General features: G+C 45.2%; 1 protein-coding gene across 1 annotated transcript; it reads left to right on the plus strand.

The window, feature by feature from the left end:
* Positions 1–9366: 9366 nt before the first annotated feature.
* SLITRK1 (SLIT and NTRK like family member 1) lies at positions 9367–13209 on the plus strand. Its single transcript, XM_076362260.1, has one exon. It carries the CDS (start codon positions 9834–9836, stop codon positions 11910–11912), a length of 2079 nt encoding a protein of 692 aa, XP_076218375.1. The 5' UTR covers positions 9367–9833; the 3' UTR covers positions 11913–13209.
* The last annotated feature ends 472 nt before the right edge of the window (positions 13210–13681 follow it).

Here is a 13681-nt window from a genome sequence, read left to right on the forward strand (position 1 = left end):
GAAACACTAGCACAGGTTGCCCAGAGAGGTGGTAGATGCCCTGTCCCTGGAAACATTCCAGGTCAGGTTGGACGGGGCTCTGAGCAACCTGATCTAGTTGAAGATGTTGCTGCCGACAGCAGGGGGGTTGGACTAGATGACCTTTAGAGGTCCCTTCCAACCCAAACTATTCTATGATTCTATGATGCTATGATTCTATGTTGAGAGCAGATGAGATTTACCCTTTCTTTTGGGGAGGTTGTAAGGATCATAAAAATAACATGGGTGCATGAGAAAAAAGAGGAAGAAGAATGACTCTTGACTTTGGCCCCAGCTTACCTCATCAAAGAGATCTCAAAACTGATCCTCAAACCTGGCTGCATCCATCACTGCTGACTACATGGCATCAGTTCTGTGTTACTGAATACACACAGCTAATGTAGGAAATGGTTATTAAGGACTAATTGCTGCATATAGGGAATATGCAGTAATTATAACTAATAATGTGTAAGAACTTACTATTGGAAAATGTGTGTTGTTAATGAATGCCAGTCTAGTAAAGCACTACTTTGATGCTGGCCTGATTTCTGCCTTTTAAATACTCCCACCACAGTCATGTCTAACTCCCTGATATATATGTACATCTATATCTGTATATACTCAGATATCAAAATCTCATGTGAAATTGCATTTTAGATTCTGTATATTTTACATAATAATTTAAAGATAATAAGGTCCAGATTCATCCAAGCTAGGGTTTTGTGGGGGTCAAATCCTGGACTTCAGTATGTATCCATCCCCTCTAGGTATAGGGATCCTGCCTTAGTCATCTCAGCAGCAATGCTGATTTGATCCTCTCATCAACTCAGGAAGAACAGACTTGTTTGTGGACCGCAATATGAACTGGTCAATAAAATGATCTTTGTTAAATAAAAAGCCTCAAGAAGTTAAAATTAGTGACTGAAGGCTAGTGAAAGCAGTAAGGGATTGCTCAGATCAGCCTTGCCAATGGAGAAAAAAATAACATCCTGAGTCACCACTGAAATACTCTAGCTTTACATCAGAATAATATATTTGAAATCATTTGGGATGCCATGATGTAAAATCGAGTAGTACAACGATTAGTCAGGACACCAACCTCTTCTCCCTTATGTCTCTAAAATGTTATTTAATTAAAACTAAAATGCCATGTTGGGATTGGTCCCAGGGTATGGTTTCTAGGCACTGCATAAATAGGAAGAAGGTATTATTTTATTGTTCATAATGTTTCATCTATTCAGTCTTTCCACAGTTTGCTGATGCCCAGCAATTCTCCTTTTAATGTTCAGACACCACTGGGTGCTCTCTTAATGGATAGTTTCAGAAACATTTTCAGAAATTTTCTATCAGAAAATTCCATTTCAAGTTAATCAAAGCAAAGGAAAAATAATCTTGACAAAATACAATTTTGAAAAACAAAAATATGGAAGACAATTAAAGATATTGAATTCTGTTTTCCTGTTGTTCCTGGTATTCCATTCTGATTTTCTATTTCAAACTGTGCTTTGTTTTGTATTAGAAAACAAAAATAACAAAACCAGAACAAAACATTTCACATTTTAATCACCTCAAATGGTTTGTTTCAGGTTTCTGTTTTTAACTACACTGAAAATTATTAATTTGGTTTGCATTTTTAACTGGTTGGCTTTGTTTTCATTTTGTTTTGTAGCAGAAAAAAAGGAACTGATAGATTTCCTGAAAACAAAGCCACTTCTTCACAGTTCTCATGCTTAAACAAGTATATATTTTTTTTTCTGAAGTGTTTCTTAAGTGAGAGGTACTTTTTGTTTCAAATAGTTTATTATTTGTCTCTGAAATCCGTGTGGTTTTTGAAGTCTGAAGTCTCAGTCAGGAAAAGACTAAGGAAAGAAAACATTCTTTTCCCCCAGTTAAAATAATTCAATTACAGTGAATTAAGATGTGAATTAATAAGAAAACCATGGCTTGGTATTACTGTCACACCACATAACTACATTAGGCCTCCAGAAAGAAAATGACTGGCATATGAAACCTTTGATGCATAAAATCAAGTCTGAGAGAGGAGGAGAAGGAAGCAGGAAGCCTTTAGCTTTTGTTTTGGAACAGACTTATTTCTATAAATCAGTAGTTCTGTATCTCTAAAATACTGGGGTAGAAGGTAGGGCTGGGCCTTCCGAGACTTGGATCTATTTCTAGCGCTATCAATGTCTTGACATGTGACCTTCCCAAGGTCAGTACTTCTGTTTTCCGATCTGTTGAGCAAATAAAATTATACTGTATTCCATTGTAAAAGCCTTTGAGATGCGTTGATAAAAAGAGGAAGAACTGGGTATTACTATTACATAAGATTTGACTTTTCACGTTGTACCCCTGAGTAATGATGATTAATTCAGTCACCACGTTTGTTCACTGCAGATTTCAGAGCACCTTTGGGCTGTATAATTCCTTCCACTTCCTCAGACTGGGACATGGGAAAAGGAAATGAGTTGCCAGAGTCATGTCAGCACTATTGGTGGAGCCAGGAATAGGGCAGGTCTTTGCCTCAGTGGTGTGTTCTGCACTCTGAGCAGCACTTCCTTCTCCATTATTAAACAATGGAAATACATTATAGTTAGAGAGAGCTGAGACATAAACTCTTATCTACTTTTGTCCATTTAAATGATCCTTATGTTGCTCTGAGACTGAGCCATGAAAATGGATAAGAAAATAATTAATTATTGAAAACACATTATAGATCTATTATTCAAGCTGATGTGATTCAGTGGGATTACTTGTGTAAGCAATAGATTGAAAGTTTGGACACCTTTTTTTTTCTTTTTTTGGTTGAGAAAGGTACTTTTCAATGCCTTGTGTAGATCTAAATGACACTGTGATTTGTGTTGCATGAGTTAACTCATGCTCTTCCTGTCTCAACATATGAGTTTTCATAAGAGGGTGAAAGTAATTTTTAACTAACTTTAAATTGCATGAATGCACTTTACTAAACTACTTCAGTCAGTTAAATATGTTGCAGAGTGACCAGCTATTTCAACCTTTTGCTTGTTTGCAGTCTCTAATGTTTCAGAAAAGAATGAAATTAGCAAGCAGTCAAATTAAAAAAAGGTCACATTAGTAAAAGTGCGGTACTATATTGTGTATTGATCACACTACACGGGAGTCAAGTCTTGCAGGATGTTGAGAACTGTTGTAACAAGTGCTTAAAATGCTAACGCTGGATTCTGTTAAAAAAAAATGTGCTGAGGGTAGAATCTGGTGCAAATGTTATCACTTCTTATTAAGGGCTGTAACATTATACTGGTACTTTCCCTGCTATAGCTGACCAAAAGAAGAAATATTTCTCACAGCTCTAGTTAATTTCACTGTAATATTTTTCCCCAGCCTAAATGTATGTCTTTTATCAGAAAGAAAAAAAAAAAAAAAATATTTGTGTACTTCAGTGCTGTAGTGCTGAACACTGCAATGCCAAACTTAGGAAGCAGAAGCCTGGAGTGAAATCCCACTCCCCAAGTCAGGCAACCAACCAGCTGACATACTGCACTGGGAAAGGCAGAGAATCGGGACTTCACATCAGGATAGAGAGCATCACAGATGCAGCTTGGAGGACATTTCAGTGAAATGCTGCAGTGGAATCTCAGTTCATGTTCTGGGGTCAGGGCTGCAGCAAAACCATCTCCCACCATCTGGGCTCCACAACTTGAAATTCTCTCCTGAAAACAGATAACCCATTTCTGTTGTATCAAACTTTTTAAGTAAGAGAGAGAGAGTGTGTGTGTGTGTATGTGTGTGTGAGAGAGAGTGTTTTGGGATGAGATGAATAAAAAGGGATGGGTGACTCAGCTCCCTATATCTCTCCTTCTAATCAACAGCATAGTGGGCAGAATATACTTTTCTGGTGAGACACAGGGTCAATTTACTGTTAAGTTGGAAGGGACTCAAGTCAGTCCCTTGACCTCCCTGCAGTACCCTTTTCATCTGAAAGCGTGCCACTCCAGCAGACTATGCTGGAGACTATGCGCTGCAGGGGGAAAAAAAAAACAAACAAACCAAAAAAACCAAAACAAAAAGTGAAAGGAACAGGGAGAGGAAGATAAAATATAAATGTCTCTGTGAATTCAGTCCTTCACCAAACAGCTTTTCTGGATACTCTGACAAGTAAGAACAGTAGTTTTGGGGCTCAGTCCTGTCCTAAGAACTGCTCAGGTATTTTAATGCAAACAATCACAGTAGAAACTGGGTCAGAAACTCAGATCAATATATATAGTTTAAATAAGAAATTCTGGTCAGGACCTTGGCCTGGCCTACTCGCTAAATACACCTCCTGCTTCCACATCATCAGAATTTCAAAGTGAAATGACTACATGGCTTTTATGGCAGACTACACCTAGGCTGGATGCAAAATCTGTCCACCTTTGTGACTCCTATTCACTTTTCTGACACCTAGTGTTTGAAGCTTTTAAGACTAACCCTGTGACCTATTCGAGCCAATGTTTCCAACACAAAATTATCACAAGGTCTGATGAATATGTATACTGGAGAAAGAAAGTCTATGGGTTTTACTACCTGCTCCACAGTCTAAACATCTGATGTGTGAAGTCTCATAGGTCAAGCTCGGTCTCATATGAAAGCACAATGCAAGCAAGTCCTCCAAGGGCTCTGCACACCCTGGTGGGTACTGTAAGCAACAGCCTGTAAGCTCATGCTCCCCCACTCTCTCTCTCTGGTTCAAGGGATCTCAAAATTATTTTTCTTGTAAAGTAGAACAGCTGCAGCAAGAGGGCTGGTAGCCTGGTAGTTGAGGGTATGAGCCAAGAAAGAGGAACATGTGGGCTGGCTCTTGCACTGCAAAAGATAGAGAATTTTTATTTTCTCATCCTGAGCCAGTCTCCTACCCACTAGATAGAAGTAGGCAAACCACTTCTCTAACTTTCTTTTCTTTCTTAATTTTTTTTTTTTAATCATCATCATCCGCCACTGCATCATTTTGCAAAGCTCCATCTGGTGAACATATCACAGGGAGATCTGGAACGCGCTCACACGTCACTGCCCTCAGGAAGATGAAGAAGAAAAATATCTAGTTTCAGAAATCTTGTTAGGCCTAAATGCAACTTAGGTAGAAATCCTGCAGTTCTATAAAGACTGGCCTGTGAAACATACCGAGATAGAAGATTCTGGGAGGAGATCTTTGTATTAGTTTAGCCCGTCCTATCCTTAGGTAAAACCAGATAATCCAGACTGGTTTAAAGTCATTGTACGCATCGGGGAGCATAGTTTCTGCAGGAGTTGCATCAACATATAGAGGCAACTTGTTAACTTTCACTCCCAGCACAGCCAAAGCCCGAATAAAGACATAATTTAAAATGAAATAATGATCCTATGACTTTTCTATCATAATTTGTAGGGCACACACACATACATTTATATACATATGTGTATATATATGTGTGTGTGTGTACACACACATCATCATGTCTGCAGTGCAGGATGTCATTATTGTGATTATACCTCCCACAGAAATAGCACAAGTATTGCAAGAAGGGTATCTACAGTAATAAATATTTGTTCTGTAGAAACTTTGCAGATGCTCTGAGTTCTGCTTTGCAAGACCTACAACGTTAGATGAAGTAACTAGTTTTTGAACATGTTCCAATATAACACAAATACACCCTTAACCAGTGTTACTTACACAGTCATAGCGATGGGGAGATGGGAGATTACCAACTGGGAAAATGTAAAAGTATCCCAGTACCTTTTCCTATTTCAAGGCATTTTCCATATTTGGAGTAAACCCATTCCTATTCAAAAGGCAACTCTGATGCCCAAGCCAATTTGCTTGTGTTTGGTTAAATATGGGACGTTATACCCAGAAGAAAGGTATAAGTAGGAAGCTCATTGCCTTAGACTTCTAGAAGTTGCAGAGGCAAACAGGAGGTAAAAGACATCAGATAAGGAAATAGACTTGGGTGCTTTTCCCCCTGTCTGATCTACTGTATAATTTGGAGGGGATAATGGGAGTTCTGGTTGTTCAATCTGTGTGTGGATTGTAAACTGGGATGTGTATGCCGAATTTTAAAGACCCAAATTCACTGGCACTTCAGTGCTGCATGATCTTTCACTTTGTCACACTCTCTAAATAAAAGAGTTAAAAGTTTCAGTCAGAGAAATCCTCATCAACATAATCCAGGAGTAGGTATTTCCTTAAAACACTTAGAGGCAGGCCTCTTCTCCTAAGATACATGTTTCTAAATTTAATTCAAGAAATTAGGAAATCTAGATATTTAGGATTATGGCACTGAGTAATGATAGATTAATTTCCTGGCCCTGACACACCTTTTCTGTGTAACTTGAGTCACAGAACCAAAACTTCAGATACCAAATCTAAAATGGATGATGCCTTTTTTCTTCCTCTCTGACTTGTCTTCTAGATGCTAACCTTTGCATGGCAGATGCTCTCTCAATACATATATCATATATATGAGACATAAATCTCTCAATATTGTTCCAAAGTATAGAGCTGAAAACACAATGGGTTCCTTATTTAGATATTCTTTTGGAAGTTACATATCACCCATAAACACTCTTACATCTTCTGGCAGCTTTTTTACCTTTTTTTTTTTTTCCACTTTGAAATTCTAGGACCCCAGATGGCTTCCACTAGTTCCCACCTCTGAGCAGGTCCCTTGGAAGAAGCACACAATTTGTCCTTCATGCTTTGACAACAGGTCATTGTCTCCTTTCTTGTATTTGATTCGTAATTATTTATTTAATATCTTGTTAATGTTCAGGTCCTCTGGTTGCATTTTGATTGTTTTTACGGTGCCTGAGCAATTTTAATAACACGAAGATAAAGTTGCTCAGAAGTTTTATTTTAAGGCAGGAGGAGAACAAGCTCTTTAGTCCTCCTGCCCCACATCCCAGTGAGCGTTCACCAGGCTCCAGATTTTCAGCCTTTCCTCCCCTGAGCCTTTACTCATGGTGATCTTGTCACTGCTGCTGACACCCGGCGAGTGGGTCTCCTACCACCACCCCACCGCAACCCTTGCCGCTTCCGCTGACTCTCCCACCTCCCTCCACGGAGTTTACTGGGGGCTTCTCTGCCTCCGGGTCCCCTTGCACTTCGAGGCTGCAATTGTTGATCCACGGAAGGTTTCCAGCCAGCCTAGCACACACACACACCCCCCAACATCACCGAGAGACAAAGTCAAAGAAACCGTCAGGAGAAATGAATTAACGCGCCTCAACGTGGCGCCAAGTTTCCTTCCCTCTTTTTTTTCCTAATGAAACCACTAATATATTTCTTGTGGCGCTTTCTGTCTCAGTGGCATTTTATCTCTTCTGGCCCGTTTGTAATTTATTGGGCAGGCTTTTTCAGGGCCAGGATTTCTCTCTTTTTGTCTGTTTCGTTTCCTCCTCCCGTTTCCTCCCCCTGCTCCCCCCTCCCTCCGTAGTCCCTGCCCACCGTAACGAACCGAAAGGCCAGATCTTCATCCTGGGGACCCGAAATGGCCACGGTAACTGTTGTAACTTGTCTGTGGTCTAATTACATTAGTTTGATAAGATCATCGTCGGCAGGATGTCTAATTTACTTGCAAACGGCAGCCAGGGAAAAGCTTTGACCAAATTAGCATGCCGCCGGGACCAGGGGGTGCAGGCTCCATATGGCTCCCTGGCTTCCTCTATAAATAACCCTCCTCCAGCCCACCCCCGCGGTTACATCCCCCCCTACCAGTATGCCGCAAAGTTCACCAGCGGCGCCGGACGGGAGAGGTACAGCCCCGGGCTGCAGGAGGCACCCGGCGGCCGGGCTGCCTCTCCTGCCCCCGCCTCCTCCTCCTCCTCCTCCTTCTCCTCCTCCTCTTCCTCCTCCTCCTCCTCCTCAGCGCGATTTGACAAGGCAGGGGGAACCGCGGGTTTCCACTTGCACCACCAGAGGTGCAACTGGTTCTTCGCTCGCAGGCATCTGAAACCCGTCCAAATGACACAAAAACTTTTGTATGCTTGGCTCCTTTCTTTAAGGCCAGGCACCGATTTTTCCGCTGTGTAATCTCTTTTGTCAGAAGGGTGGGAGCTGGAAAGGGCGGCGGGGGGGCGGGGGGGGGGGAGGAGAGAAGGAGGGGGGAGGGGGTCGAGGGTAGCAGGGGTTTTATTTCCACAGAGAGGATATTAGGAGCATCCCTAAATAAATATCTGTGCATGTACATACACGTATCTCTAGATTTTTATATAGAGATAAGAATGTCAAGATGCACAGCTGTCAGTTTCAGCCCTCTCCTCCCCTCCTTAAGGGAGACACTATACTCTGTGGGAACAGGTAGCGTGAATTGCTAACAGTGCAGCAATCCCATCCCCCCTCCCCCCCTTCTTCTCTGTGATCATCTAAATTATAAAAAAAATGTATATATAAGGCAATAATCCGCGGTTCAACATTGCATAGAGAACGCCAGCAAGAGACCAAATCCAGCATGAAACACTATAGACTGCAGGGGAGGACGAAATGCGTTTAAAGCAACGATAAAAATGGCGTGCAGAATAATTACCTCAAATTGATATTCGCTTGACACCCTGACACTAATTCTGTTCAAGCCATTGGGAAATACAATAAGGCAAACGCACCTTCCTCTCCTGCTTGTGCAGGTGTGAGTGTGTGTGAATGGGGGCAATAGGGAACTGGCCGGGAGGAGGGGAATGCTAAACTTTCCATCTTAAAAGAAAAGAAATAAATTAAATAATCCATTTAGGAGAAAGCATCTAAATAGAGCGACAGCTTTTAATGCCAACGTTTTTAACGCTTGCCCTGTACGTGGATTGATTTTTTTTTTTTTTTTTCCCTCCAGCATTCCCTCAGCAGATGGATTTTTGCCACTGCAGCTCAGCAGAGGGTGTCAGATCTTTCAGAGTGCACCAGGTTGAAACGAGCAGAGCCTCTTAGCAACTCTCCCTCTGCGTGCATGTGAGTGTGTGCGAGCGTGCGACTCGGCAGCAGCGGAAGAAAAAGGAAAGAAGAGCGAGCGAGCGAGCGAGCGAGGAGGGGAGGCAGCGCGGCCGGCAGGGCGAGGCGAGGCGAGGCGAGGCGAGGCGAGGCGAGGCGCGGCGCGGCGCGGCGCGGCGCGGGCGGGCGGGCGGCCCCGGCCCCGCGGCAGGCTCCGGCCGCCGGCAGGCATGGGCAGCCGCGCACCGCAGCGGGGGCAGGCGCCGCGCGGCGCCGGCGGCTGGGCGGCCAGCGCCTAGGCTGGGGCGCGCTTTCAGCACCGGGGCGCTGGACAGCGCCCGGCGGGCGGCGGGCAGCCAGGAGCGCGGCTCCGCGGCCGCGCGGCAAGGTCAGTCCGGCGCGGAGCCGCGCACAGCGGCAGCCTCCGCGGCCAGCGCCGCGCTCTCCGCCGGCGCCCCTCTAAGATGCAGCGGCGGCCGGTGGCTAGCAGCACCGTTCCCGTGCCGGTGAGCCAGCCCGGCCGGCAGACCTCCACTTAGCTGCCCGGGAGGCGTCAGGGAGGGGGATCGAGGAGGGGGATTTTTTTTCCTTCTACTTTTTTTTTTTTTTTTTTTTTTTTTTGCGTGCCTTGCAGTACGTGCCTGGATAGTTTGTGGATATAATTATTGACTGGAATCTGGGCTGTTGCACTTGTACGTGGGGGGGGGGAGAGAGGGATAGAGGAGAAAAGAAAGAGTCCCCCCCCTTCGCCGACCCTCCCTGCTCCCCCTCCCCACATTTTTTTTTTTCTCCCCCTTTGGTGGTGGTTCGGACATTTCATGTACTGAATGAACTGGAATTGCTTTCCGTGTGAGGAGGATGGTTGCTGTTACTTTGTGATGAGATCGGGAATGAATCGCTCGGTTTAAAAATGCTGCTTTGGATTCTGTTGCTGGAGACGTCTCTTTGTTTTGCTGCTGGAAACGTTACAGGGGACGTTTGCAAAGAGAAGATCTGTGCCTGCAACGAGATAGAAGGGGATTTGCACGTAGACTGTGAGAAAAAGGGATTTACCAGCCTGCAACATTTCACCGCCCCAACTTCCCAGTTTTACCATTTATTCCTGCATGGCAATTCCCTGACTCGACTTTTCCCTAATGAGTTTGCTAACTTTTACAATGCAGTCAGTTTGCACATGGAAAACAACGGTTTGCATGAGATTGTTCCTGGGGCTTTCCTTGGGCTGCAGCTGGTGAAACGCTTGCACATAAACAACAACAAGATCAAATCGTTCAGGAAGCAGACTTTCCTGGGGCTGGACGATCTGGAATACCTCCAGGCAGATTTTAATCTATTGCGGGATATTGACCCGGGAGCATTTAGGGACTTAAACAAGCTAGAGGTGCTGATTTTAAATGACAATCTCATCAGCACCTTGCCCCCCAACGTGTTTCAGTATGTGCCGATCACCCACCTCGACCTCCGGGGAAACCGTCTTAAAACCTTGCCTTACGAGGAGGTCCTGGAGCAGATCCCAGGCATTGCTGAAATCCTGCTAGAGGATAACCCCTGGGACTGCACTTGCGATCTGCTGTCGTTGAAGGAATGGCTGGAAAACATACCCAAAAACGCTTTGATCGGCAGAGTGATTTGTGAGGCTCCCACTAGGTTGCAGGGCAAAGATTTAAATGAGACCACAGAGCAAGAGCTGTGCAAAAAGAACAGAGTGGATTCTAGCCTAGCTGCTCCCCCTGCTGAAGAAGAAACCTGCGATCCTGGTCCCATTCCAACCCCTTTTAAAATACATGGCAAAGAAGACCCTGCCACGCCAGGATCTGGTCCAAACGGAGGTACAAAGATTCCCGTCAACTGGCAAATCAAGACCAGACCCACTGCTGCCGTGTCGACAGTTAGTGCCAAAAGCAAGCTAACAGCTACCTTGTTCTGCCCGCAGATCTGCAGCTGCGATCAGATCCCTGGCTCAGGTTTAAAGGTTAATTGCAATGACAGGAATGTGAGCAGCTTGGTGGATTTGAAGCCCAAGCCGTCCAATGTGCAGGAGCTGTTTCTGAGAGACAACAAAATACACACCATCAGGAAATCCCACTTTCTGGATTACTGGAAACTTAATTTACTTGATCTGGGCAACAACAACATTGCCACCGTCGAGAACAACACCTTCAAGAACCTCTTTGATCTCCGATGGCTCTACATGGATAGCAACTACTTAGACACCCTGTCCCGGGAGAAATTCGCTGGTCTGCAAAACCTGGAGTATCTGAACGTGGAGTTTAACGGGATCCAGCTGATCATGCCCGGCACCTTCAATGCGATGCCCAAACTGAGAGTCCTCATCCTCAACAACAACCTGCTGAGGTCTCTCCCAGTAGACGTGTTCGCCGGGGTCTCGCTTTCCAAGCTAAGCATACACAACAACTATTTCATGTACCTCCCGGTGGCAGGGGTGCTGGACCAGCTCACCTCCATCACCCAGATCGACCTGCACGGCAACCCGTGGGACTGTACTTGCCCTATCGTGCCTTTCAAACAGTGGGCAGAGATGCTGCGCCCCAAGGTGATTATGAGTGACCTGAGGTGCGAGTCCCCTGAAGATTTCTTCAAAGAGGATTTTGAGTCTCTCTCCAACGATGTGATTTGCCCTCAGTTAAAAATCTCGCCCACATTAACTTCTACTAACAAAAACAGCACCGGGTTGACAGAGACAGGTACTCACTCCAACTCCTACTTGGAGACCAGCCGGGTCTCTATTTCGGTGCTGGTGCCAGGGCTCCTGCTGGTTTTTGTAACCTCTGCCTTCACGGTGGTTGGCATGCTGGTGTTCATCCTGAGGAACAGAAAGCGGTCCAAGAGGAGGGACGCCAACTCCTCTGCATCCGAAATCAACTCCTTGCAGACGGTCTGCGACTCGTCCTACTGGCACAACGGGCCCTACGCTGCCGACGGGGCCCACAGGGTTTACGACTGCGGCTCCCACTCCCTGTCAGACTGAGGCGGCGGGCGGAGCGGGGGCGGCCGCCACCCGGGACCGGCCCTTCGCTCTCCGGCCGGTGGGGCGGCAAGCGCCGGTCGGGGACGGCTCTACACCTCGGCTACCTTTTGTGAGAAACAAAACACACACCCGCACGCACGCACGCCCCTCCTCACGACCCCCATAGCAAGCACCGAGGCCCGGTGCGCGGTGGGGGGAGCCCGGCGCCGGGGCGCAGCTCCGCAGGTCCGCGTAACCCGGCGCGGTGGGCGCATCCCCCGCCCGTGCGCTGCCGGGGCAGCAACGGACGAGCGAGGACCCGCTTCCTTCGGCTCCGGCGGGGCGAAACACGGCTCCTGGTTTTGTTGGGCTTTTGTTCTGTTGTGTTGGGGTTTGTTTTGCTTTTTTTGCCCTCTTCGCTTGTGGACCGACCCCTCCCGGAGAGGCCGGGAAGAGGAGGGGGGCGGAGGAAAGGCTGGTGTCGGCCTCCTCCTGACAGCAAAGCAGGAGTGGAAAGTTGCACGAAGGCATGAATGTAATGTAAATAAATGACTCCAACTCCGAAACAAACAGACAAATGGACAAAAAAAAAAAAAAAAAAAAAAAAAAGTGCTGCATGGCTCGCATGGATACAACGCACCCCAGGGACGCTCCAGCCTCCAACTGGAAGCAGCGTCTAGTTCACACCATCATCCCTCTTACCTGATAAGTCCCTTCGTATCAAACCTTCTATATACAAAATACAGTATAATAATAAAAAGTGCCATTTCGCCATTTTTGTGTGATCAATAGGCAGTAGAGATCGTACTTTTGCCGTGGAAAAAGTTGTAAAGGTTTTATTTAAGACATAGTTGCATGAATATTCTCATTGGATTTTTTTTCTTTTTTTTTTTTTTTTTTTTTTTGAGGTGGGAATTACTTTGCTGGGAGAGAAATTGCTTTGTTGATGGTGGGTTGTGTTTCTTTTTTCGGGGAGGGGGGAGGGGAGGCTTTGGTTCTGTTTTCTCTCTCTTCTTTTTCAATATACATATTCAGTATTGCCTTTCCATCTGAATGTAAAAATTAGTACCCTTGATTTCTATTATAGTAACAGTGTAAACATTAAAAAAAAAAAAAAATCCAAGGCAGTTAAGCATGACCAATTAATGTCACTCTAGTGCTTAGGCTGCAAAGTTTAATGGTAGAAAATTCTGTGCTGTTGTAAATCTTACTATAACTTGAGGAAACCAGAACTGAGGAAGCAAGTGAAACTTACTAATTCTATTCGAGGATTTTATAATGGCATATTTTTTCAGTATTAAAGTGGAAATGTTTTCAACTCCGGGTCCTTACCATTTTTCCAGCATCAGTTCTTGCAAGTGGGTTATTTGGGTTTAGGGGACAGAGCCTCCTTTCAATGCCCTCTGTGTGTGTCTTTCTCCCTCCCTCCCTCTCTCTTTCTCTCCCTCCTTCCCTCCCTCCCTCCCTCTCTCTCATTCATTCACAGGCAGAGGCACAAACACCCTTCCCTCACCCCTTCCCCAATGTAAATAACACACAGAAGTTTCCTGCCTCTTCCCCTCTCCCTCGCCTCTTTTTTTTTTTTTTTTTTTTTTTTTTTTGTAATGCGGCAGTGAATCCCTTTATTAATACTGTGAATCTCTCGCTGCTGCCGCCGCTGCCGCCGCCTCTGCTGCACACACTGCAGATATATTAGGGATGTTAGTGGGGATTTGATTTAATTGACTCTGCCTAGCTTGGTCTCATTAAGCCGGAGCCGGATTTCACCGGTCAGCACTTCAGGCCCGTAG

The sequence above is a fragment of the Aptenodytes patagonicus genome, chromosome 1 (genome assembly GCF_965638725.1).
Source record: "Aptenodytes patagonicus chromosome 1, bAptPat1.pri.cur, whole genome shotgun sequence".
Taxonomy (NCBI): Eukaryota; Metazoa; Chordata; class Aves; order Sphenisciformes; family Spheniscidae; genus Aptenodytes; species Aptenodytes patagonicus.

Coding starts and splice junctions, on each gene's coding strand:
- SLITRK1 (XM_076362260.1), top strand. CDS start 9,834: ATGCTGCTTTGGATTCTGTTGCTGGAGACGTCTCTTTGTTTTGCTGCT.